Source organism: Trichechus manatus, unplaced genomic scaffold (genome assembly GCF_000243295.1).
Source record: "Trichechus manatus latirostris isolate Lorelei unplaced genomic scaffold, TriManLat1.0 scaffold00120, whole genome shotgun sequence".
In the NCBI taxonomy this organism is placed as follows: domain Eukaryota; kingdom Metazoa; phylum Chordata; class Mammalia; order Sirenia; family Trichechidae; genus Trichechus; species Trichechus manatus.
In genome coordinates this window covers 7,777,816-7,804,884 of record NW_004444056.1, presented here as the reverse complement: position 1 = coordinate 7,804,884, position 27,069 = coordinate 7,777,816, and the positions used below count along the sequence as shown (strand labels likewise).

The window sequence follows — 27,069 nt, the reverse complement described above, 5'->3', positions numbered from 1 at the left end:
CTAGCAGTTTAAGCCCTGGTCCATCAGTGAGGCCCAGATCTCTTCCATGTGTAACACATGGACACCATCGACTCAGGTTGCCAGGGTCTTTGCAGTCAGTGAGTAGCTCCATGTAAGGCTTTAGTTCATAATCTTTATGGCCCACATTCATCCATGGAGCTTTCATGATTTGCTTTGAAGTACATCTCTTATTGGGATTGAGGATGAGACATTTCTTCAGCAGATTTTCACACTCCATGAACGTATAGAAGGGAATATGATATTTCCCATTCAGCATCTGTTCCTGCAGCTACTTGAAGTTCCGTCCATCAAAAGACAGGCATCTGCTGACACATGTATATACAATGACTCCCATGCTCCACATATCCACTGTGGTTTCATTGTACTTTTAGCCCTGGAAGAGTTCTGGGGCAGAATAATGCAGACTGCTAGAAAAGGTATCCAGCTTTTTGTCAAAGGTGAATTCCTTGCTGAAAACAACATCTGCAATCTTGATGTCATAACAGCATCCAAGAGCAGGTTTTCTGCTTTTATCTCTATGCTCACTAAACTTCTGGTGACCGTACTGCACAGCAGACACTGGCAGAATTTACTTGGGTCACTTTTTCTTTCACATTTCCATGAGCCATTAGGTAATGAATCACACTCCTCCATTAGTGTACTTCATAAAAAGTAGAGTCTCTCATTCTTGATCTCTTCAAATAACTATGTTAGCATGATTCAGTCTTCACTATTCTCACTTCATGGGAGAGTTTCCAAAGGCAGGAGGAGTTCTGTTTGGTCTTGCCAATGATCTTGACCCTGATGCTCAGCCAAGCTTGGATCAGGCTGATCTGAGCTACAGCCTCTAACCTGAGGGCCCCTACCAATGGGTAAATTTTAATGAAAGTAAACAAAAGTTTTGAGGTGAACCCTGATTCTGGGTCAAGCTTGAATTCTGATTGATCCTACCCTCTATCTCTGGGTCCCTACGAAGGAATGTGCTGGGGCAGATTCTGACCCTGGGGCAAGCTTAGATTATGTTCAACCTGAGCTACAACCACTAGTCTCAGAGCTACTTCCAAATACTGAAACAATAGATAAGACAGGAGGTTGGAATGATTCATAAGAGAATGGGCAAAACAAGGGGAAAGAGAAAGGGAAGAGACAGGAATTCATCTCAGCGGGGTGGAGATCTTTAACCAGTTATTAAGAAATGGGAGGAATAAAATGAGTATCGATGGGGTCAAACAAGTTTTTCTCCGTGCAGCACCCTCACAAGTTGGGTAGTTGTTACTCAGCAATGAAGGACCCTAAACAAATCTACTTTATTCTCCTTAGTGTGGAGGGATTCAGAAAGGTGTAGGACAAATACGATGATGAGAAACCTGACTTCCTATTGCCTGGGGTGATAGTCCCAAATCTTATTTTGTGAATTCCTACCACTAGCTTCTTGAGGAACCACATTAAAATAGGTTGTGAGAGTGGCTACCTTAGGATCAGTCCCACTGGTTTAGAATTCAGGTGGTCCCTGACTTAGGATTCTAGTGATGATGAACCACACTTAACACTGTCCTTTTTTTTTTTTTTAACATCTTATTGTTAGTAATATGTACAACATACAGTGTTGTAGCATGTAATGTGCTGTTATTATTCTCAGGTGTTCACTTGCAGATGCTCAACGTTATGATTTACTGATCAAAACACTGCTGTATAGCAGACTGTGGCCTGGTCTACAATGATATCTGTGTTGGTGTGGGTGCAGGGAGTCGTAACAGATAGAATGTTGGGCAATGTTCAACTCTACTGAGCTACACTAGACAGTCATTAGGAGTCTGACTTCATTGTTCCGACACTTACGCTGACAAATCAAGATCGTATTATACAGACACTGATAATAAAAGGCAATACTAACGAAAACTGAAAAAAAAAAAAAAAATGGTATTCCACTTAGGTCAGAACTGACATATGATGGAGTCATCGGAACATAACCTTGTTTTAAGTCGTGGAGCACCTGTATAGTGAAAATGGAGGAGAATGTTTTAGTTGACACAGGACCCATAGCTCACTCCTGAACAATCATAAAAAAATGAAAATTCAAACCCATTGTTGTTGAGTCGATTCCGACTCAAAAAAAAAAGAAAAAGAAAAAGAAAAAATTCAAACCTGTTGCTGACTCATAGCAACCCTATAATACAGGGTAGAAATGCCCCGTAGAGTTTCCAAGAAGCAGCTGGTGGATTCAAACTGCTGACCTTTTGGTTAGCACCCACAGCTTTTAACCACTATGCCACCAGGGTTTCCAATTCTAACTCAGAGCGAAGCTATAGGACAGAGTAGAACTGCTGCATAGGGTTTCCAAGGAGAGGCTGGTGGATTCAAACTGCTGACCTTTTGGTTAGCAGCTGAGCGCTTAACCACTGTGCCACCAGGGCTCCTGAACAATCATAGATGGTATTAAAGAATGCAAACCCACAGTACCCTGATCCCAAGGGGGCAGCAAGCCTAATAGATGGGATGAAGGCCACAGTAAACGTTGTTTAAGGAGCCCTGGTGTCTCCTGGTTAAACGTTCGGCTGCTAACTGAAAGGCTGGTGGATCAAACCCATCCAGAAGCTGGTGTAGGGAGAAGACCTGGCAATCTGCTCCCTTAAAGATTATTGTTGTTGTTTGGTTCCATCGAGTCGGTTCCAACTCATAGTGACCTCACGTATAACAGAACAAAACAGTGCCCGGTCCTGTGCCATCCTCATAATAGTTGCTATGTTTGAGTCCATTGTTGCATCCACTGCGTCAGTCCACCTCATTGAGGGTCTTCCTCTTTTTTGCTGAGCTTGTACTTGACAAAGCAAGATATCCTTCTCCAGGAACTGGTCCCTCGTGATAACATGTCCAAAGTACGTGAGAGCAAGTCTCGCCAACTTAGCTTCTAAAGAGCATTCTGGCTGTGCTTCTACCAAGACAGATTTGTTTGTTCTTCTGGCAATCCATGATATGTTTAATATTCTTCACCAACACCATTAACTCAAAAGCATCAATTCTTTGGTCTTCCTTATTCATTTTCCAGCTTTCACATTCTTATGAGGCGATCGAAAATACCATGGCTTTCGTCAGGTGCAGTTTAGTCTGCAAAGTGACATCTTTGCTTACAGTCTAGGAAACGTGACCAGCTCGGTTGCCAGTTTGAACTCACCAGCCGCTCCTTGGAAACCCTATGGGGTCGTTCTAGACTGTCCTATAGGGTCACTATGAGTCAGAATCAACTCAATTGCATCGGGTCTGGTTTTTTTTTTTTTTTTTTAAATGTCGTATAGGTTCACTGAGAGAATAGACTCCAGGACACCCGAAAACAACCACCTCATGGTAGGAGGAAAACACGTCAGCTTCCAATATATGTGACCCACACACTCTGCTCTTTTAGTTAAATTATTTGAAACGTTAAACAAAAGCAGCACTGGTTCAAAAAGAGGAGAATCGAGTTCCGTTGGAAAGACAGAAACTGAGAGCCCAGACGTGGGCGTGGCGGGAGGGAAGCTCCTACGAAGCCTGCCCTACTCCTTGCCCCACCCTCGCCAGACAAAACCCCGCCCCACCCCTCTCCTTACCGTCCTAGACCCCGCCCCGCCCCCGGAACAGGGCAGCCCCGCCCCCTGCATAGCCAGACCGCGCCAGCGCGCAGTCCCGCCCCGCCCCCTGCACAGGACAGCCCCGCCCCCTGCACAGCCAGACCGCGCCAGCGCGCAGTCCCGCCCCGCCCCCTGTCCAGCGTGGCTCAGCTGCCTGCACAGCCCCGCTCTCCGCACCATTTCCTGTCGACACCGAGAGGCTGGCTGAGAGCGACGATCTCTAGAGGGTGAGTGGATGTCGTCTCTCTAGTTAACACCCGGGCTTCGCGTCCTCTTCACCGCCGCTTTCTCCCCGCTCGGGGTGCGAGAGCCCCTGCGGACGTTCAAGTCTCAGCACCCGCCCCGCCATCGTCCAGGATCCGCGTCCGTTTCCGGTGAAAGCAGCTCCGAGCGGGTCCGTCCGGCCTTCCCGCCTCCGGCCCGGGGACCCGCGCGCCCCCGTTGCTGTCGGAGCCCCCCACCGACCCCTCCCCACCTCGCGCCCCGAAAGGCCCCGCGGGGGCTTGTCGTCTGCGTCCCCGCCGCGTCCCCTGGGCTCGCAGGGCGGCGCCGGCCGCGCCCCACGGCCCCAGGACGCGAGTCAGAAAGTTTCTTTGTCATTTTAAGTCAAATAATCTGTTTCTTCCTTTCATTCCTGAAGCTTATCATTTCTTTAATGTTCTGTTGATATTTACTTAATTTTTACTCCGATTCTTGGGTTTCCTTTTTCCCTCTGTAGGTTTACAGATTCAAATAACCAGTTTATCCCAACTCCCGTTTTTTTTTGAAGGTTCGTGGGTGGCCCAAACGGTGTGCGCAGGTGTTCTAACCTATAGTGGTTAAGAGCTGTGGCTGCTAACCGAAATGTCTGCAGCTCGAGTCCACCAGACGGTCTTTGGAAACCCTATGGGGCAGTTCTGCTGGGTCCTATAGAGTCGCTGTGAGTCGGAAATGCCTTGATGGCAATGGTTGTTTTGTTTTTTACTCACCTAGAAAAAGATGGTTTAAATCCACCCAGTAGCACTGGGGAAGAGAAGCCTATGCTTTTGTGAAGATTATAGCTAAGAAAACCCTATGATAGAGCAGTTCTGTGCTGTGACACGTGGAGTTGTCAGCAATCCAGTTAACGTAGGGAAATGGGTTTTTTCTTTCTTCGTTTTTTAATATTATCTTTGTAAAGATACGTTTATTTCAAGATCACTGCTTTGACCACATTCCCTGGTTTTGAGTACTTTGATTCTTCATGGTGACAGTGACTCTAAATTGGTTGTTTACCAGTTGTCGCATAGGTTATAAAAACTTTTCCTGTAATCAGATTCTAAGTACAGAAACTATCTTTTGCTTTTCGATTTGTTTAGTTTTGCTTCCATTATCTGATTTTTGTTTACTTTCATTTTGATTTCACTGTGCAAGAACTGTGGCCTATCTAATATCCCCCCCCCCGCTTTTTTTTTTGAGCTTGTTTCATAGCTTTATTTCTAATTGAAGACAACACAATATCCAGTAGTATAAATTTTATATACAGTAAGATACCATCTTAATTTGGAATTAGCTGACATTTTCTTTATGACTCAATACATGATCATGTTTGATGAATGTTCAATCAGTGTATCCAAGTGTCTTTGATAAAAGTTTAATTTGTATTCACTAATTTGTTGTTGTTATGTGCCCTGCGGTTGATTCTGACTGGTAGTGATACCATGTGATACCATGTGAACTGCCGCATAGGGTTTTCCAGGCTGTAATCTTTATGGGAGAAGATCAGCAGGTCTTGGGTTTGAACCGCCAACCTTTCCTTTAGCAGCTGAGGGTTTCACCCTGTGCCACCGGGGCTCCTTATTGCACCACCAGGGCTGCTTATTCACTAATTTACATATACTAACTCCTCAGTATGCTTACATTTTATTGCATTATAGACATGGTGATTTCAGTGGGAATTGTTTTTAATTTTTCCCTTCAAGCGTCATGATTAATCAGTTTTTCTTTGAATTTGAATGTTTCTATTTAGTCACGTTTCCAACATACATTTTTATGTGCATACATAGACCTGAATATCCTTTCCTCATGTTTAATTTTCCCTTTTGTTAGTTGTCATCAAGTTAATTCCGTCTTATGGCAACCGTATGTGTTACAGAGTAGAACTGCCCCGTAGGGTAGATTCATACTGGTGACCTTTCGGTTAGTAGCTGAACTCTTAACCAGTATGCTTTTAAATTAGCCAATAGTTGCTAAGCTCAGGAAATAAAGTGTGCTCCTCCCCTTGTACCCTATTAAAGGCTGGCCCAGGTCTATTCATGCTGTCTGTGATTCTCCCCTTTTTCTGGATTCCTGTGAGTCTGTGTTTGGCCTTCAGTCATGCTTAACCTTTAGGCCCTGTGAATGACAAACAGTTAAACTGCAGCTTTGTGTAACAAAAGAAACCCCCACCTAATTTCTACACAGGTGGTCCCTCCAGGTGACCCCCTCTGGGTGGCTGTGTGTTTTCTCCTGAAGTAGGCTCTCATTTACCTCTTCATATTTGTCTCATATTAACACAAGCCCCAGCTCTCTAATCCCATGGTGGGTCTTTCTGGCATGACCAGCTTCCACTCTGTGTCACCTCTTTAGTATAAACTGTCACGTGAGGACCAAGGGGCCCAGCACGAATCACAGAGGCAGTGCTATCACTCTGGAAATTCCAGTGCTTTAGAGGTTACCTCCCAGGAGCCAGGACAAAGGCCAGGACTCTCTTTGGGATTGTTGTTAGTTGCCATTGAGTCCATTCTGCCTCATGGTGACCCCATGTGTGCAGAGGAGAACTGCTCCATAGGATTTTCAAGGCTGTGACCTTTCGTAAGCAGATCAGCAGGCCTGTCTTCTGTGAAGCCTCTGGGTGGGTTTGAACAACAACCTTTTGGCTAGTAGTTGAGCATTTAACTGTTTGTGCTACCCAGCTGCCATAGAGCTCTCTTTAGGTGAGATCTAATTCTTTACTACAGCGGTAGAATTGAAATACGTCCATCGCACTAAAATACTGAAAAACATGAAGAGAAAATGATAGTGAGAATCTGGCCAGGAAATCCATGGTTTAAAGACAGCTGCTCTCAATCTGGTTAACTATACTGTTGGTAGGTGTGTACCTTAGGTTTCTGTAAAAGACATTTGATCATTTCATGAATTAGTTTTACATATTATTCCCAGAGCCTTAAACATTTTTACACTATCATGTTAATAAGGAACCCTGGTGGTGGGATGGTTAAGAACTCAGCTGCTAACCAAAAGGTTGGTGATTTAACCCACCTAGCTGCTCTGTGGGAGAAAGACCTGGCAATCTGCTTCCCTAAAGATTACAGCCTAGAAAACCTTATGGGGCAGTTCTACTCTGTCATATGGGGTTGCTAGGAGTCAGAATCTACTTGACTGCACCTAATGACAACAACATGATTTTAATAGTGTAAACGTAGTAACTAATTATGTATATGCATATGTGCGTGCCTATATAATGACCTTTAAACTAATTCTTTGTTGTTGGTTTTTAACTTGTTTCAAGTTTTCTCAGTTAGGAAACCCTCTGCCAATGTCCTGTCAGTGCTGTCTGTTTTACTTGCCTTTTTGATTCCTTGGGTTCAGTTCTAGAAGCCAACCACCTGCATTCTGCCATTTATTAAGATGTTTGACCCAAGGCAAGTTAGAGTCTGTGACATAGTTTTGTTCCTCTCTCCAGTTAGAACAGATCTTTTCTGTTATGATCAGAAGGTTAGATCCTAACCTTTCTTTAAAGCCTCTTATTGACTCTTTGATCTGTAATGGGATGAATTTTGCTCTGGTTTATCAGAGAAACTATACGTAACTTTGTTGATAGAACATAGTATCTATCACTTGGTTAAAGAAAACCACTTGTTGAATTGTTTTTTCGTTTGTATATTTCCTTTGTCACCCACACAAACGTAACATGCACAGTGAATCTCATATCCTCAGTACCCCTTAAGCAATAACTCCGCATTCTTTCCTTCCCTGAGTCTCTGGTAGCAGCTGATAAACTTTGGTCCCTATGCTTTAATCATAGACTAACATTAGGGATGCATAACTTGGTGAAAATTATCCTATATGGACCCAGCCATAGCCTTACCTCAGTCAAAACTGATTCATATGACTCTTGCCTCCGCTCATATTGTGTGAAAATAAGAACAACCCTCCCCCCCGCCACCACCCCACTGTGGACCCTTGGAGAAATGTGTATTTCATGTTAGCTACCATTGATATACCAGGATTTGTCCCCAGAAGGAGTGTGTGTGCTTGTGTGCTGCTCAGAGGGCTTTGTAAAGGGGCATAATGTTGATGAGCTACAGGAACCTGGTCTGCCTGGGTGAGGTAGAAGTCAGGACCTGCCCTGGGATGGCTTTGCATTTTCCATGGTGAGTCTCTTGAGAGCCCCTGCCTTTCTAGACTCAGTTTCCCTTCCCTTCTTTATGGGAATCATTGAGGCTTTGTTGATCCAGAACTGAAGAGCTTCATAGTGTGGCATCTGGAGTTTGACCTTCCCCTTTCTTCAAATGACCTGCCCTGAGTTGATGGTGGTTCCAGAACTTGAGTGTGCGTAAAACCTGTGGCCAGCATTTCAGACATCCAGTGTCCTGTTTACTCACCTGTGCTTTTGATTTAGTAGCTCATAGAAGAGTGTTTAGAGGTCTGCACCTTTCAAATGATCCCTAAGCATTTAGAAGGAACAGGTCAGTGGCTCTTTTAAAAAAAAAGAACAAAAAACAAAAATATTGTGGTAAAATATAGATAATTTTGCCATTTTCACCATTTTTAAGTGTACAGTTCAGTGACATTAAATACATTAACAGCATTGTGCAACCATTTCCACCATCTGATTCCAAAAGTTTTTCATCACTCGAAACAGAAACTCAGCACCGCTTAAACTATAACTCCCAATTCCTTCCTCCCTGAGTCCCTGGTAGCCACTAACAGAGTTTGGTCCCTGCTTTTCCCTCTTCTACTTACTTCATGTATGTTATATCATTTAGTATTTGTCCTGTTATGTCTCACTGATTTCACTTAGCATAATGTTTCCAGGGTTCATCCATGCTGAAGCATGAACAAAATTTCTCTTTCATGTTATGTGTGTGTGTTTTTTTGTAATCCATTCATCAGTTGATGAACACTTGAGTTGTTACCACCTTTTGGCTGTTAAGAACAATGTTGCAGTGAACATTGGTATACAAATATCTTTTTGAATCCTTGCTTTCACATCCTTTGGGTTCAGACTGCCAGTTTAGGAGTGGAATGTCTGGGTCATATGGTAATTCACTTTTTGAGGAGCTGCCAAACTGTTTTCCACAGTGGTTGTTCTATTTTATATTCTCACCCACAGTGCGTGAGTGTTCCAGTTTCTCTACATCCTCACCAACACTTGTTCTTTTCCAGTTTCTGATGTAGCCATCCTAGTGGGTGTGAAGTGGTATCTCATGTGGTTTTGATTTCATTTCCATAGTGCCTAGATGACCCTGAGCATCTTTTCATATGCTTATTGGGCATTTGGTTATCTTCTTTGGAGAAATGTCTATTTAAGTCCCTTGACTATTTTTTAAAAATTTGGAAGGAAATCGCCAAGCCTTTCTTCCTAGTTTGTCTTAGACTGGAGGCTCCCCTGAAACCTGTTCAGCATCACAGGAACATGCAAGTCCCCACTGACAGACAGGTGGTGGCTGTGCATGAGGTGTATTGGTCTAGAATTGAAGCCAGGTATTCCGCGTGAGGGACACGAATTCTACCTCTGAACAGTTACTGTCCCCATTTTCCATCATACTCCCACTGCCATGGTGTTGATTCCAACTCATAGTGACCCTATATGACAGAGTAGAACTGCCCCATAGGTTTCCAAGGTATAAATCTTTATGTAAGCACACTGCCACGTCTTTCTCCCACAGAGTGGCTGGTGGGTAGGAACCACTGACTTTGATTAGCAGCCGAGCACTTTAACCATTGCGCCATCAGGGCTGCTCCATTAAATAAGGTTAACTGTTTGACCCACAACTTAGTGATAACATAGACAAAGTCACTGGGTCTCATCCTTTCCCATGTAAACAGTGCAAACCTAAGAAGGAGAAAATAGGCTTTGCCTTCATCCTTCAGTCTTCCTCTTTGTCCTACAGCAGCCACCTGCCACAGCGAGAATGCGGGGGTGTGGTGATGGAGGCAGAGTAGGCAGGAAGGAGGAGCCTGGGCCACTGATTACTTCACAGAGCACCTGTCACATACGGCGCTGTAACCTCTGGGCTTCTTGTTATAGGAGGAGGCAAAATGATAAAAGTCATACTTGTTTTGGTTTTCTGGAGTCCCTGGGTTGGCACCTACCTTAGATGATAAGCCTCGCTCAGGCTGGAGGCTAGGAGAGGCGAGCAGAGCCTGGCTGGACCACTGAAGCCAGCCGAGGGGTGGGGGGCTGTGGACAGGGCTGGTGGGCAGGCTGGTACAGGGCATCCATGATAGAATGTTCCTTGCTTCAGTTACAAGCTCCAGAGCAGTGAATGTTTGGATGTGGATACCCCAGGGGTCTTGTGAAAATGTGGATTTTTATCTTGGTTGGGCTTGAGATTCTCTATATCAAACAAGCTCCAAGTTTATGCTGAAAATAACTACTATCGAAATAGAATGTGAGTTAAAACCAGAGAATGCTGTTAGAGAAATTAATAATAGGATGGGTAATGCTTAAAGAGCAGCCACTGGTGTACAGATCATGCGAGAGAGAAGAGAGAGAGAAAACATTTACACAGAGACCAAGAAATAAAACAGTAGGTGTCGGCTGGGTGGGGTGGAGGGGAGGAAAGAAACGGGAACAGACGTGGGGGCCGCTCCTTAGAGAAAAGTGAATGATTTTCTGACTTATTGTTTGATCGATTATTGTCAGGTTGAAAGAATGTTTCCAGATTTCTGGAAAGAAGGATGGTGTCATGGATCGAGTGAAGGGCAAAAAATTTAAAAATTCAGGGGGAAGAAATAAATGCTAGTTGCAGAATGAACAGGAAAAATACTGATCACATTTTACAATGGTATAAACGAAATCAAAGTTTTAAAAAAGCAAAGCACAACAGAAGAGTTTCAGCTGCACATAGTTACAGGTCGGTGATGCATGATGATTCCTTGAGTTGAACTTAAAAACTATATTCTAAAAATTCACTAGGGTTGATATAAGAGTGTGTGGGTTGTTCTGCAAAGGTAAACCCTTAACTTCATAGGTGAACCCTCAGCATAAGCTTTGGACTCCTAACGCCATGGAGGAAGCCAGGTTCACGTATTCTGTGGGCAGGCCTGGATGCCTCTTGTGCTCTGGGATGAGAAGCCCCTCCTTCTGTGACACTGTGGCCAGAGGAAGAGGCCTGTGGAGCTGCATGAAGAATGCAAGTGTGTGCTCTGGAAGGCTGGGGCGGGATCTGCCTTAAGTAAAAAGGCCCTCAGAGTGGAGCATGGCCTTGAGCCTGGGGGGAAGTCCTGTCCAGGGAGAGAGCTGAAGACCAAGAACCTGTTACTTCCTCCTTACTCACCACTGTCTCCTTTTTCCATTTCAGTTCCCAGGTGTGGCAGAGGGAGAGTTAGTCCATCCTAGGCAGCTGTGGGCCAAGGGCAACCTTGCACATCCCTGTAATCACAAGTCAGGATTTTAGCTGCTCTGACTGGTGTGTGGACCAAACATCATTCATCTGCCTCCAGGCTGCCTAGTGGCTCTGCTTCCCCTGCCGTTCCTCTACTTGAAGTGGCTTCCTGGGCTTAGAGAGCACATTCACTTAGACTTTCAGAAGCTGAAGCCAGGAAATGGTGCGTATTACAGAGAACTGGGGTACTGTAACTCTAGGGGGTGAGGCTGTTATGAATTATTGGGGTAGTGTGTGCTCCAGGCCTTGAGGTTCCTCAGTGAGGTAAATAGGTGGCAAAGGAGACCGCGGAACTCAGACCTAAGAGGCATCCTGCTTGCCCTGCTCCACTGTCACTGGGTCCTTCCTCTACACACGTGGATTTTGAAGCCTTGGATGCCTGGGGCCACCTTCTTTCTGTGACTCTGACGCATCATGGGGCGTTAACAACCCAGTTCTGGGCCTTGGTTCTCTGTGTTGAATGACAGAACCTCCTGACCAGAGTCTGAAGACGGAGCAGCTCTGGCTGAGGAGACCGAGCCCCAGATCCTCCAGAGCCATCCTTGTCCCTCTGCACACAGTTTTCGTGGCTTCCCTGAGGTGCTGGTGCCTTTTCTGTGCAGTTCTATAACTGTAGCTCCACCTCTCACACTGCGATGTGGTGGAAAACTGGGTAGAGAATGGGTAGCGAAAGGCCCTGACTGTTAATTGGGTCCTTGGTAGGGCTTGGTCCTCTCATGAACTCACCAGTGAAATGAGTCAAAGGACAGTGAGTACAGCTGGATCATGTGTGGGGTCTTCAGATCCATCCTTTTTGGAGGGATGCTCTTTCTTTGAGGCTTTCTGGTGTTTGGGACGCATGTTGCCCCAGTCTAAGTCTTTGTCCTCCCACCCGTCTCTGCCTAGAGCTGGTAGTGAGTCCGTTTTTTCCTTGCTCTCCACAGTCTCGGATAACCAAAACCAAACCTTTTGCCGTTGATTCCAGCTTATAGTGACCCTACAGGACCGAGTAGAACTGCCCCATATGGTTTCCAGGGAGCGCCTGGTGGATGTGGACTGCCAGCCTTTTGGTTAGCAGCCACTCTGCCACCGGGGTTTCCACAGTCTCAAATGGGAAATCTAAAATGAAAGTGTTCTTTTTTGGTAGACAAGGTCAACATAGGAGATGGTGTATTAACTTCTTGGGTTTACAGTTTCCATCGGAAGAAAATTTCTAGATCAGTTTATGTTTCTGCAGAGAATTTTTCAATTTAATAAACTTCTCAAACACTGAGAAATGCCTATTTTAAGTTATGTAAGAGTAAAAACTCAAAAGTAAAACACATTATTTCTCCTACTTTGTTACGCAAAAGGTAGTTCTGGAATTTACACTTGGTATTTAATTAACAAGTTATTATAACAATAGATACAAAGCTTAAATTTAATTTCTTGTATAACTCCATAATACTGTAATGGATGATCTTGTTTATTGTTTTGACCATACCGCCACAAATGGACACTTGATTGTGTCCAGTATTTTACAGAGCTTGCTCTAGTGAATATAAATGTAAATTTCTAACATCCAGGTATAAAACATTGAGACATAAAAGCCCTTCTGAACTAAGACAAGTTAAATCAAAATGAAGGAGTTTTCACATGAGTTTTTAAAATTATTATATGAAAATTATATTTTCCTGTTTTAAGCCATTGCTTTAAGCTTTTATTGTCAACTGTATCATAAACTAGGAGTGCATAAGCTGTTCGTTGTGTAGTTTAACAGGAATCTAAATTCCTGATAATAAATAGACCTCTCAGTTTTTATGGCCTCCCAGTGTGTCCCACCCTGATGTCATCTACCTGCTGCTTGGAGATGATTGCTATCTGCATTTGAGCAGTTTATTATTATTACAATTATTATTTCTGTTATTATAGCTTTGATGCCCAAGTCTTTTTTTAGGTTTAGGTTCCCATTCAACAGTTTCTATGCAAATTGTTCAGTGACATTGGTTACATTCTTCACAATTTGTGAACATTCTCAATATTTCTGTTCTGGTTGTTCCCTTTCCATCAGTCTAATTTCCCTGCTCCCTTATGTTCTTATCTTTGCTTTCAAATAATTGTTGACCGTTTGGTCTCATATAGCTGATTTTTTTAAAGGAGCACAGTGCTCACAGGTGATACTCTTTATTTTGTGAGCCAATATATTATGTAGCTAAAAGTTGACCTCAGGCTTGTTTCGGTTCAAGACTATCTCAGGGCAACATTCTTGGGGAATCCTCCAGTAAGTCTGTTTTATTTTTGTTGTTGTTTAGTTTTTTGTTTTTTAGGAATTTGAAATTCTGTCCCCCATTTTTCTCCCATTCTATCAGGGTCTATTTGTAACCCTGATCAGAATGGTAGGTAGTGGTAGCTAGTACTATCTCATCTAGTTCTGGTCTCAGGGTAAATGAGGCTGTAGTTCATGTAGACTGTCCTGTGGACTGATTTCTTCTTTGAGTCTTTGGTTTCCTTCTCTCTCTTTTGCTGCAGAGGAGTAGAGAACAGTAGTTGTGTCTTAGATGGCGGCTCACAAGCTTTTCAGACTCCAGTCACTTCTCACCAAACTAGAATAGAGAACGTAAACTTTATGAAATATATTATGCCAGTTGATGGAGATGTCCCACAACAGTATCGTCCTAATCCTTTAAGCCCAGGAAACCAATCCCTTGGGGTGTTTGGTTACATCTAACACGTATGGTTAAATGTGACACCCAAGTCTTAATCCATAGTGTCTATGTTGTTTAGTTTTAGTTCTTTTGAGCTTTCTGTAAATTTATACCTGTGTCTGGGTTCGTCTGTGACTTGTTTTCCTCAGAATGCTTTTGAGTTTAATACATCCCAGTGTCTGTAAGTGTAGTCTACCCATCTTGCTTTGTATGCAGGGTACCATTGTATGAATGGGTCAGAATTTACCTACCCGTTGTAGAGCTTATAAGAGTTGTGTGGTTCAAGTGTAACTCTTGCTCTTGTGAATATTACTGCTCTTATTCTCTTCCTTCTCTTTGCAAACTCTTAAGTGCTCTTGCACAATCATTGTCTAGTGAGGGGAAATCTCTGACTTACACATCATAGCCAAGTTCAAATTTACTAAAACAGCCAATGTATTTTACAGATTTTCCCTCCCACAAAGTATGCATCTGTGTCTTATTTTTTTTCATCTGATTATTGGAACCCTGGTGGACAGTGGTTAAGAGCTCTACTGGTAACCAACAGTTTGGTGGTTCAAATCTACCAGCAGCTCCTTGAAAACACTATGTAGCAGTTCTACTCTGTCATATAGGGTTGCTATGAGTCAGAATTGACTCGATGGCAATGGTTTGTTTTTCTTTGTTTTTCTTTTATCTAATGAAGTAATTTTTACTTTTATAATCAGTGTATAAAATGATATCTTTGATTTTATTGTTGGAGTACCTTACATTACTTCAGTACTGAAAAGGCTGTGCATATTTCCCACTGTTACATCTCTATGACTTCTTAGGGTGACACAGTGGTTAAGAGCTCAGCTGCTAACCAGAAGGTCAGCAGTTTGCATCCACCAGCTGCTCGTTGGAAACTCTATGGGGCAGTTCTACTCTGTTGTATAGGGTCACTATGAGTCGGAACTAACTCGAAGGCATCAGGTTCCGAGTTAGGTTTTTTTTTAATAAACTTTGGAAATATTTCCCCTAGTAAGTAACTTATCTTCTCACTCATTTTTGCTGCACTTTGATGTATTGCTGTGAATTTTAATGTAGTTGAATTTGTCAGTCTTTTCCCTTATGTGTTGATCTTCTTATTTAAGATTTTTTTCTCTATTCTGATGTCATAAGATCACTTGCTTATAATTTCTGAAAGTGTTGTCATTTTACATTCTCATAATTAAAGCTGATCTACCTGGAATTGATTTTTGCATATAGAGTACGTAGCAATAGACTATTCCAGTTAGATATTTGATAAACAACATTTTTCTTCTACTTGATTTCTGACTTACGGAGACACCATGCATTTCAAAGTAGTACTGCACTCTATAGGATTTTCAGTGGGTAATTTATGGGAAGTAGACTGCCAGATTTTTCTTCCAAGGCACCTGTATCTTTCCTTCAACTTTCAGCCTTTTGCTTAATATCTGAGCACTAAATCGTTTACACAACCCAGGGCCTCCAATTAGTTGATTCTGCCCCACATATTAAATTCTGAGTGCTTTCTACCACTGCCCTGCAGAGCTTGTTGTGTCAGCTTTCTATGGATATTGGTGGACCTTTTTTAGGACTGTTTATTTTTGTTGGTCTATTATGTATTCTTGTAATGATGCTATTCTGTCAAATATAGCTCCATTTGTAAAATAAATATATATGAGGACAATTATATATATGATATATGTGGACAAGCCTATACCTTATTCTTTAGAATATTTTGGGTATTTGTGGACATTTACAATTACATATACATTTTTATAGAATTTTTGTGAAGTTCAAGAAAATAAAATTGGTTGAATTTTATGGAAGTACATTGGAACTAATGATCTTTTTGTGGAGGACAGTTGTCTAAGAGCGTGTACTATCTCTCCGTGTATTTCATTCTATTTGTGTGCCATTTAATAATGTTTCATAATTTTTTCATTAGGATCTCTTATTAACTGTAGTCCTTTTTGATACATTTTATTCTGACTAAAAATATATGAATCTTCTAAAAACTAATTTCTCAATTGCTTGTTGCTAGTGTATATAAATGAAATACTAAAAATTATTCTTTCCTTGATATTTATTTTGTAATTTGACTACTCTCAGCACTATAATCATGTGTCCCATCCTTGGGAGTTCTATATATACAATTATTCAACGTGAAAATATAGATTGGGGTGTTTTTTCTTTTTAGCATTCTTCTTTAGCTTTTTTTTTGGGTATATATTGGCTACAACCTCTACGATAACATTGAATAGGAATGGAATAATGGATGTCCTTATTTTTCACTTGCTTTTACTAGAAAAGTGTTGATGATTTCTGCACGTATGTGCTTTGCTGTTCAATTTTTGTATGTGCCCATTTTCATCATTTCTTATCTGATTATGGCCAAAACCCTCTAACATATCTCCCAGCTTTTACATTTGCCCCCACACACAGGTTAAGAGCTGTCATATCATTTTCCATCTCTGATCAGATGCGTAAAGTCGCTCTGCATTTCACTCAGATGAGAAGCCAGAGTCTTTTCAGAAGTCAGGACTTTCTCCAGAACGTAATATGCCCACTGGCTCCAGTCACCTCTCCAAATTCCTCTACTGTTGCTCTCCAGCATCTCATGCTGCTCTGGTCATGCTGGGGTTTGGGTCTCCCTAAAACATATCAGGCACACTCCCACCTGGTGGCCTGTGCTCTGGCGTTTCCTCCTGCTGGAACAGTCTATTCTCAGCTGTCCCTTTGGTAATTCCTTCGCATCTTTCAAGTCTTACCTCTGATCATTGTTTTCAGTGAATTCAATTAATTAAGCTGTTGAGGTCTCAGGGCAAATGCCTGCCCCCAAAACTGGAGGGACACATAGGCACTTTGCTCCTGGGCTTCTGCTCTGGAATGATTCTCTGTATCTGTCTATGTGTCCCACCAGTTTTGGGGGCAGTCCTTTTCCTATGACCTCAAACTCTTGATTCAGTATGTTCAGCTTTTTTCTTGAGGATGAGAGTGATGACTTCCAAGCTCTTTATTTATCTGACCAAAACCTGAAAGTCTTCGTTTGTGTTTTGTATCATTACTGTTGTCTGTTTTATTTTATTTTCATGATAGTATTTATTCATGGTGCTTTTATTCTTCCAGTGCCCCAGTGACCTTTTCATTTTGTGAATAACCAGTGTCTCTTCCCTTTCCCAGCCATGAAGTTCAGTGGCACTCTTTCACTGCTGTACCACTACATTGGAAGTTGTTAAAGTCGATGAGCATCTGAAATATATATAAGTGTCTGCAAAATCATCACGGAGCACTTTCAAGTTTTTAGAATTAAAAATGTATTTATTTTTCCTTACGAAGCCAGATTTCACTAGGTTATGTTTCCTAAAATGTTTATTTTGCTTTTCTCTGCGCTAACTCACTAAACATAAATATGTATCTGTTACTGCTTATCCCCTGACTATGATGCGTTTTTTATAGAACTTTCCACCACGTGACGTTATACTGTTGGTTGCTCTCTTAGTTATCTAGTGCTACTCTAACAGAAATACCACGAGTGGATGGCTTAACAAACAGAAATTTATTCTTTCACAGTTTAGGAGGTTAGAAGTCTGAATTGAGGGCACAAGCTCTAGTGGAAAGCTTTCTGTCTCTGTGGACTCTGTGGGATGGTCCTTGTCATCAGTCTTCCCCTGTCTGGGAGCTTCTCAGTGCAGGGACCCCGGGTCCAAAGGATGTGGTCTGCTCCTGGCTCTTCTTGCTTGGTGGCAGGAGGTCACCTGCACTCACTTTTCTCTTTTATATCTCAGAAGAGATTGACTCAAGGTCCAACCTAATCCTGTAGATTTTGTCCTGCCTCATTAACATAACTGCCTCTAATCCTATCTCATTAACATCTTAGGGGTTAGGATTTACAACACATAGGTAATTTCATCAGATGACAAAATGGAAGACAAGCACACAGTACTGGGAATCTGGGAATCATGGCCCAATTTGACACACATTTTTTGGAGACACGATTCCATCCATATCAGTTGCTGTGGAGTCAGTTCTGCTCATAGCCACCTCATGTGTGCAGAGCTCCATCTGGTTTTCAAGGCTCTGATCTGTCAGAGCAGATTGCCAGACCTATCTTCCAAGGAACCTCTGAGTGGCTTTGAACCACCAGCCTTTTGACTAGCAGTCAAACGCTTACTATTTGCACCACCGAGGGAACTTGACATTTTATTTCGTTTATTAACTAACCACACCCAAAAAAGTTACGATCCATGTGTATCTGGATATTTTTGGTTTGTTCAGTGCTGTATCTGCTTTGCCCATGTGAAGTAGCCTCTTTGTCAGTATTACCTAAATGGTTTTAATAAATGATAGAGCCAGATGTAAGGGTGCGATGCAGTGAATTACTTAATATGGCCTTTCTAGCCATAGTGTTTGTAACTCCAACCAGATGATTGGGTGGGACCATGCTAATAAGGTATATGGAACACTAAACAAGGGGATTGGTCAGCTTTGCCATCCTGCTAGGCTGAAAATGAGTCATACCAGCGGTGCGAAGAGAGGATTTCAACCACCACCAAAGAAGTAGAAGCAGGAGTGGAGTGTGTCCTTTGGACCTGGGATCCCTGTGCTGAGACCCTCCTAGACTCAGAGACAGAGAGTTGTAACACCAAAGATGGCAAGATGGCGAGAAGCAGCAGCAGGGGAATGGCAACGGCAGAGGCAGCAGAACCAGGAGACTGACAGGAGACGGCATGGTGGGCTTTCCAGCCCACAGAGCGAGAAAGCTGAGTGCTTTCAAGCTGGAGGCTTGCAGGCGAAGTAGGGTGCCTCCGGACACTTGGTGGAACTAGATTTGTTGGCCCAGAAAGCTAGAGCTGAGCGCCTTCAGGCCGAGGCTTCCTGGCATACTGCGGTCCCTCAGGGCACTTTCTAGAAGAACTAAAATAGCTTTGTAACACTTGCCCGAGCAGGGCAGAGGACAAGGGGCCAGAGAGAGACGGGCTGGTGGGCACAGCTGAGAAGAGACTGTCTTGATGGAAGAACTGTATCTTGAGCCTTCCTAAGCCTGAATTGTAACCAGTTACTTCTCTAATAAACCCCATTATCATGAGTATTGTCTGAGTTTTGTGTGGCCATTGCAATGAATTACCAAATTCAGAAGAGAAGTAGTGAGTGCCCTGGGAGGGACAGTTGGTATCAGAATTGGTAAAGATGGTGGAGAGAGGAGGCATATCTGACCTCTGCCTCACAGGAATCAGCCTTGGGCTGTTCTTGATTGTCATTCCCCCTTGTGAAGTTACAGGGGGTCAGACGCTGCCTCTGCCATGCCATTATTACAAAGGGCCTGAAGGGAAGTAGTCTTGCCTGAGATACTGGGCTTTGCCAGGAGGAGATACAGGTTGTCTGAATTGAATAGGATGTTTCCTTTGTCTCCTGTCCCCACTACTCAGCAGGCTCTAGATCATCTATGTAATTGAGGAATAACAGCCAGAGTAACAGAAAACTGTAGGTATATGCATAGGAATATACTTGTCAGGAAGTTAGTCTTTGGCATATTGAGCTGCATTCTGATCCTGGCTGAGCAACATACCATTTGGTTAACATTGAGCAAGTGATTAATTTATTGTAACTTCCCTTGCTATAACCCATTTGAAGCAATATCTCCTTAGGAGAGACATGAGGAATAATGAGCTAGTGTGCTGAAAGCTTTTTGTAAATCCCTTGAAATACTGTAGTTGCTTAACAAATGCAACATTTTATCATGAATATGTTGTCGGAATGGAAGTTAGGGTTTTTGATGGCTTTAAATATGTAATCTGCTGCACTGCAGTGGAGGAGACTTTTGAATGTGGCACTGGATCAAAGATTGCTGTGATACTATCATACTAAGATTGATTAGGAATGAACTTGACAGCTCACTTCACCCTGTAGCCTATCTGTTCTACAGTTGCTCAGCTGTTATTTCAGTGAAAGTGTAACACCAGAAGTGCAGTGTAGCTGCCTTTGTGTCCTCACTACATGTGGGATCTAAAGGGTTGATGCTATTTCACAGAGGCCAGTCCTGCAGCCCAGATGATGCCAGTGGTCAGGCCTCAGGTGGTCATGCTTGCATGCCTTTCAAGGTCTGCAAATATGAGAAAATTTTCGAGTGGAGCATCCACAGGGTTGGTGTGTTTTTCAGTCTCTGTTTCCTAGGATGCATTAGTGTAACAGCTAAATCCCTGCGAATCAATGAACTTATTAGAAAATGTGAATCTTAATCTCTTGTTCATGGTTAGCAAACACAAGGGCATGCTATTCTGATGCTTCAAAGGTTAGGATCTTGTCATAACTGTGTGTGTGGGTGTCTGGGTGTGTGTGTGTTGAAGAGAAAGTCACTCGTAATTGGTGTATAATAGCTTTGGGTCTCAAAAGTTTGAAAATTGTGATGATATCTAGATTCTGTTGTTTCCTGTTTCTCAGCTGATCTCTGTTTACCTTAGCAATACCCTTGCCTGTCTCCACGAAGGGACAGAGTGCATGACAGTGCACTTGTAGAGTTTTTGAAAAGTAGGTGAGAAACATGTAAAAATCTGTAATTCCTCAAAATGATATTTTCTTTTTAGCAGATGGTCTTGTCAACCCCTGATCACCTGGAATTCTTTAAGAAAATACAAGCTTAGGGCCTTGAGTTGAGTTTCCCCTTTCTGCAGGCCACTGGGCCCCCCACGGCTGTTGAGGGGCAAAAGGAAAAACTTCTAGTCCTGCAGTGTTTCCCAGTTAACCTTTCATCCTGCTTTCACCCTGTGTTTCATGTTTTGTTAGTCTGCTGGGTCATGTGCGAGGAGATGAACTTTTTTTTACAAGGAAGAGATGATCCAAATGTGGAAATAGGGCTTTCACTGTAGATATTTCTCCAATTGATGCTATGTGTTCTGACTGTTTTAAACCATAAAGGTAAAGAGGAATGAGACTACAATTGGTCACAGTCAGACTGTGGAGAGATAAGTTCATTGTGTTGGGAGATTGTTAAGTCTATGAGACAGGATGCAATTTGTGAGGAAGTAAATGTAGACACTGAAGGGATGAGGCTGATGGCTAACCCCTAGAGTAGACCTTAGTAGAACACAAAACTTGTGTCAAATCCCCATGAAATCTCAGTCCTCAAGGACTGTCAGCCTCACCCTTCTTTTCACACACATTGGAGTATGTGGTGCCTTGCTGAACCAGAATATGTTGGAATTTTTAGGACTCAGTGGCTGTTGAGGATGTGGCTGTGGACTTTACTCAGGAAGAGTGGGCATTGCTGGATTTTTCTCAGAGGCAACTCTACAGAGATGTGATGATGGAAATCTTCAGAAGCCTGGCTTCAGTAGGTATGGATTAAAAACAAAACCCAAACCCATTGCTATTTAGTTGATTTCAACTAATAGTGACCCTATAGGACAGAGTAAAACTGCCTCATAGGGTTCCCAAGGAGTGCCTGGTGGATTTGAACTCCTGACCTTTTGATTAGCAGCCATAGCTCTTCATTTTTAAATTTTTTTGTGACCAAATATATCATTCCCATCGAAGTTCCTCCACTATGTGGGCTGAAGAATGAGAAAACATTGTTAAATAAGACAAGTACATTCATTTGCTCTCTGGAGCATGTATATCTTGGTTTCCCATTAATACAGGGAGCTGTTTGTATTAAACTGAGTTCTCATTTTGATTGTGGTTAAAAGGGTTAAGGCTTTTTAAATGTCGTAAACGTGTTGACTTCACGGGTTTCTTTGGTGCCCAGAGAGAATATTTGTGGTCTGGGACCATGTAAAGAGTCTTACTTTGTTTATTACAAATTTGACATTATTTTCCTATAAATGAATTCACACTTGCCTGTCACCAGTAACCATGAGGACCAAAGTATTGGCTCAGTTGCACGGAAGTGTTCATTGCTCCTGCCTGTCTTCCCTAATGGTATGCCTTTCTCCATGATCACTATGTCAGCTACACTCATTTGTTCTGCCAAAGTAGCAAAAGGAAGACCTGAGGAGAGTGCAGATAGCACTTGTCCAGGACCACTGTGTCAGTTGCACCAGGAGGCGAGAATCGTTTGAAGGACTGGTCCTGCATAGAGGGAATGAGATTTGAAAAAAATCAATTAGAAAACGTCTCTTTTGGGTTGAGGAGTATGTACTTCACAGATACCTTAGCTTGCTTTTCTGAGTTTCATCAGTCCTAACACACCTGGTTCATGGAGAAAGACTCCCCTTTTCCTCTTTTAATGTTCCCTGTGCATTGTGTTCAATACCTTTCTACTTTGCTCTTCTAATTACACCCTATTTATGTCAGCATCACTCTAAATCTTCATGGAAGTATTTCCTAGTAAATTGCTTTCTCAATATTGCCAAAGTATGGAAACAGCAAAATGCATCAGAAGCTTTCTTTGCTTAACAGCTACCTTTTCCCTCTGAGTATTTTGTCTCCATTTTGTTTCATGTTTTGAACCTCACCTTAAATCATTGGGTCAGCTTCTCGAAACCTTATTGATGGAGACAAGCTATCCACTGAAAATATAATAGTACGATTCATGAAAAATGACACCTGGTCCTCAGTAGTAGGAGAAACCTGCGAATTGCATGGCACTGAAGACCAGGATCACAACAAGAAAACACATGTGAGGTGAGTGTCATTTATGCAAGAGACAGCAGTGTTTCAGGAGAGAGTCTTAAGAGGGCATAATGACATTAAAATATTTATATACCTAAGGAGCCCAGGTATGACAAATGGTTAAGGACTCGATCACTAACCAACGATTGGCAATTTGAACCTATCCAGTGGTTCTGTGGGGGAAACACCTGGCAATCTGCTTCTGTAATAATTACAGCCAAGAAAACCCTATGGGGCAGTTCTCCTTTGTCACATGGGGTCACTGTAAACTGCAATTAACTCAACAGCACTTAACAAAAGCTATATGTAGCCATATGTATATGTATGTATATACACACACCTTTGTGTACATATGGGTATATGCACACACACATATATATGTATAGAAACCCATTGTTGTCAAGTATTCCAACTCATAGCGACCATACAGGACAGAGTAGAACTGCCCATAGGGTTTCCAAGTCTGTAATCTTTAAGGAAGCAGACTGCCGCATCTTTTTCCAGCGTAGCCGCTGATGGGTTCAACCTGCCAACCTTTCGGCTAGTTGCCAAGTGCTTAACCACTGCACCAGTAGGGTTCCTGGGTTTTTATGCATGTATATATATATGTGTGTGTGTATGTATGTATGAATGCATGTATGTATGTATATGCATACACACACACATACACCCACTGCTCACTTTTTTGACATGGTTATCTTCCAAAGACCAGATAGTTTGCAAAAATCGGCATTATGTGAAAATGAAGGATTTTTTTTTTGTTTTCAGACCGTCCGTTTTTCCAATTTTTTTCTTATTTGGAAAATATGATCATAGACATAATAACAGCTAAGGTTTAGTAATGTACTCATTACTGTGATGAGTCCATTTATGAATTATTTTTCTGTGAAGGAGGAGGCTTGGAGGAGATAAAGCTGGATAAACCCGGGCTGTGAGCCTGGAGGATCCATGGATTAACCACTTCACCTTTCTCCTGTGCTGGGTCAGAGCTCCCTTCATGGAGCTGCCTCCAGGGCTCCAGTCCCACCCCTACAAGCTCTGCATTCCAGATCCCAGAGCCTACACTGCTCTCCAGGCCTACCGAGTCACCAAGGCTCGGGGCTTTTGTGAGCTCTGAGCCTGGCTACACAAGTCCCACCAAGATGGAGGCTTCACGCCCTGTTCACCTCACTTTGGGATGTCATTAAACTTGCAAGCATTTCTTCCAAACACCATCTCCATTGCAATTTCTTTCCTACCTTTCCACCCCATAGCAATTTTGAGTTGCAGGGCCTCAGGTCGCACAGGAGATAGGAACCCAGAACCAGTACCTGCTGCCAGAGCACTGCTTGTGTGTCCACCTGGAGGCTGTGGCCACAGAGGAGCCTGGCCAGCCAAGCAGCTGGATGTCGCAACTCTGCCAGCAGGAGGGAACAGAGGGCATGTGGTCACTCTGCCCAGGTTCTCTGAGGCCACTCTGAGACCCTCCTCAATAGTATGCAAAATAGATAGTATTTTCTATTGTCGCAAATGTGAAATGGCAGATAATGAGGTAGTTGATAAGTGAGGAGTAGGGATCTCTGTGCGTGTGTGTGTGTGTGTGCGTCTTAAATCTGTTGTTGTCTTGTCTATTCCGACTCTTGGTAGTGCCGCTGGGTGGATTTGAACCACCAGTCTTTTGGTCACATGGGGTCACTAAGATGGAATCAACAGCACTTAACAAGAACAATTATATCTATATATACACACACACAGTCACACAGGTATATGGCAGTACAAACTTTTGTGCCATCCAGGTATCTTACATGTGTATATAAAACCAGCTCTAATATTGGGTGTTCACAGAATTTTCAGAGTACAATATTTTTTCATAAATGTGAGCCAGATTTTAATATTTGAAACATTTCACTTAAACATAATTGTTAGCGAGCACCATACTTTAGAAACACAGTAAAAATAATGGTAGCGTGTCTGATTTAATCTATGAAACATGAAACAATTCAGGGCAAAAAAATACATGTTTAATGTGTATGATAGTAGTGAAATGGTAACAAATTTGTATCCAACAGCATGCTGTCTATTTTTAAAAGAAGGCATTTGTTAGAGAACCTCTGTGAAAATAATGAAGACAATCATTGTGGACAGACCTTCAGCCAGATTCCAAATCCTTCTGTGCTCAGAAGAACTCCTGTGGAAGCATATCCTTTTGAATGCCTTGAGTGTGGAAAATCCTTGATGAATCATTCATCAGTTAAGCATCATATCAGATCTCACTCTGCATGCAATGACTATCAGTGTAAGGAATGTGGAGAAGCCTGCAGTTGTCCCTCTTACTTCAGCACTGTTGTGAGAACTCTTACTGGAGAGAAATCCTATGAATGTAAGGAATGCGGCAAAGGCTTTCGTCGTTCCTCAAACCTCACTGTACATATGAGAATTCACAGTGGAGAGAGGCCTTATATATGTAAGGAATGTGGGAAAGCCTTTAGTCTTTCCTCAAACCTCACTAGACATATAAGAATTCATAGTGGAGAGAGACCTTATGAATGTAAGGAATGCGGCAAAGCCTTTAGTCAGTCCTCGAACCTCACTGCACATATGAGAACTCACTGTAGAGAGAGACCTTATGAATGTATGGAATGTGGCAAAGCCTTTTGTCACTCCTCAGACCTCACTATACATATGAGAACTCACAGTGGTGAGAGGCCTTATGAATGTAAGGAATGTGGAAAAGCCTTTAGTTGGTCCTCAAACCTCACTGCGCATATGAGAACTCACTGTGGAGAGATACCTTATGTATGTATGGAATGCGGCAAAGCCTGTCGTCACTCCTCAGACCTCACTATACATATGAGAACTCACAGTGGTGAGAGACCTTATGAATGTATGGAATGTGGCAAATCCTTTCGTCAGTCCTCACACCTCACTTCACATATAAGAACTCACAGTGGTGAGAGGCCTTATGAATGCAAAGAATGTGGTAAAGCCTTTAGTTACTCCTCACACCTCACTAAACATCTAAGAACTCACAGTGGAGAGAGGCCTTATGAATGTAAGGAATGTGGCAAAGCCTTTAGTGTTTCCTCAAACCTCACTATACATATGAGAACTCACTGTGGAGACAGACCTTATAGATGTATGGAATGTGGTAAAGCCTTTCGTCACTCCTCAGCCCTCACTATACATATGAGAATTCACCGTGGAGAGAGACCTTATGAATGTATGGAATGTGGCAAAGCCTTTTGTCACTCTTCACACCTCACTTCACATATAAGAACTCATAGCGGTGAGAGGCCTTATGAATGTAAGGAATGTGGCAAAGCCTTTAGTCGCTCCTCAAACCTCACTGCACATGTAAGAACTCACAGTGGAGAGAGGCCTTATGAATGTAAGGAATGTGGGAAAGCCTTTAGTCGGTCCTCAGACCTCAGTGCCCATATCAGAACCCACTGTAGAGAGAGACCTTATGAATGTATGGAATGTGGCAAAGCCTTTTTTCAATCCTCAGGCCTCACTAAACATATGAAAACTCACTGTAGTGGGAGTCCTTATGAATGTAAGAAATGCAGCAAAGCCTTTCATCAGTCCTAACACCTCACTGCACATATAAGAATTCACAGTGGAGAGATGCTTTCAGTAAGGAATGTGGGAAAGCATTTAGTTACTCCTCATTCCTCACTGAATACATAAGAAATCACTATGGATAGAAATACTTTGAATATATGGAATGTGGGAAATTCTGTTGGGATTCCTCAAACCCCACTAATCATAAAAATTCGTGGTTTAGAAAGGCTTTATAAATGTAAGGAGTTTGTCCATGTATATGAATTATTATGATGAAACAGCCAATGGTTAATTGCAGAGATTCACTTCACCATTTAAGCTCGTACAAGTAAGGTCAGTTTCCCACCAGAACAACCCAGATCTTCATTGTCCTTTAGAAAAAACGAAAAGTTTTCCAATTGTCCTTAAATTATTATGGTTGTTGGGTTTTTTGAAGTTAGGATCCAAACCATATTTCCACGCTGTCTTTTTATTTCTAGATCTGTTTAATGTGCCTTACACAGAACATTCTCCTGCTTGTCTTGTAAAATATTAAAGTATTCAGCATTCTGATAGTCAAACCTGTGGCAGCCGGAACCTGTGTAAGTCAGAAACTTGTCAGAGAATACAAACTCACTGGGTGTTTATCATGTAGCATTTTTAAAAGAGAGCAAAAGAAAAGTGGTAATCACCCAGTCAAAGGTGGAAAATAATCAAGACCTGGTAAAAGAAGGAACTCCCATCATGTTCCAGCTCTCACAGGCTTTATTGTATTTGTTTTACTATGATCTTGTTTAATTAGTTCTCTGTATTTTTGTAAGGTAGCCGTTGGGTCTTACACAGTTCTAATAGAAATATAATATACATTAAAGAGGTAATTTAAAACATTTTAGTCATTTTAGTCATTGGAAAATGTAAATTTGAAATTTTTAATGAAAAATCTTATTCAACCTAATATGTCCATTTATTGTGAAAGTAAAAATTGTAAACGAAATTAGCTAAAGTAATCAATATAAGTTTGTTTATGAGACATTTTTCATTTCCTTTTTTGTATTCCATCTTCCAGAA

General features: G+C 42.2%; 1 protein-coding gene and 1 pseudogene across 1 annotated transcript; one reads left to right on the top strand and one right to left on the bottom strand.

Moving 5' to 3' along the window:
- LOC111822018 (serine/threonine-protein kinase MARK2 pseudogene) lies at positions 1 to 3,954 on the bottom strand (annotated as a pseudogene).
- On the top strand, positions 3,735 to 27,069 carry LOC101348964 (zinc finger protein 883-like). The gene is made up of 5 exons (XM_023738640.1): positions 3,735 to 3,832; positions 11,135 to 11,381; positions 21,077 to 21,203; positions 22,341 to 22,491; positions 24,528 to 27,069. Exons 2-5 carry the CDS (start codon positions 11,379 to 11,381, stop codon positions 26,047 to 26,049), a joined length of 1,803 nt encoding a protein of 600 aa, XP_023594408.1. The 5' UTR covers positions 3,735 to 3,832; positions 11,135 to 11,378; the 3' UTR covers positions 26,050 to 27,069.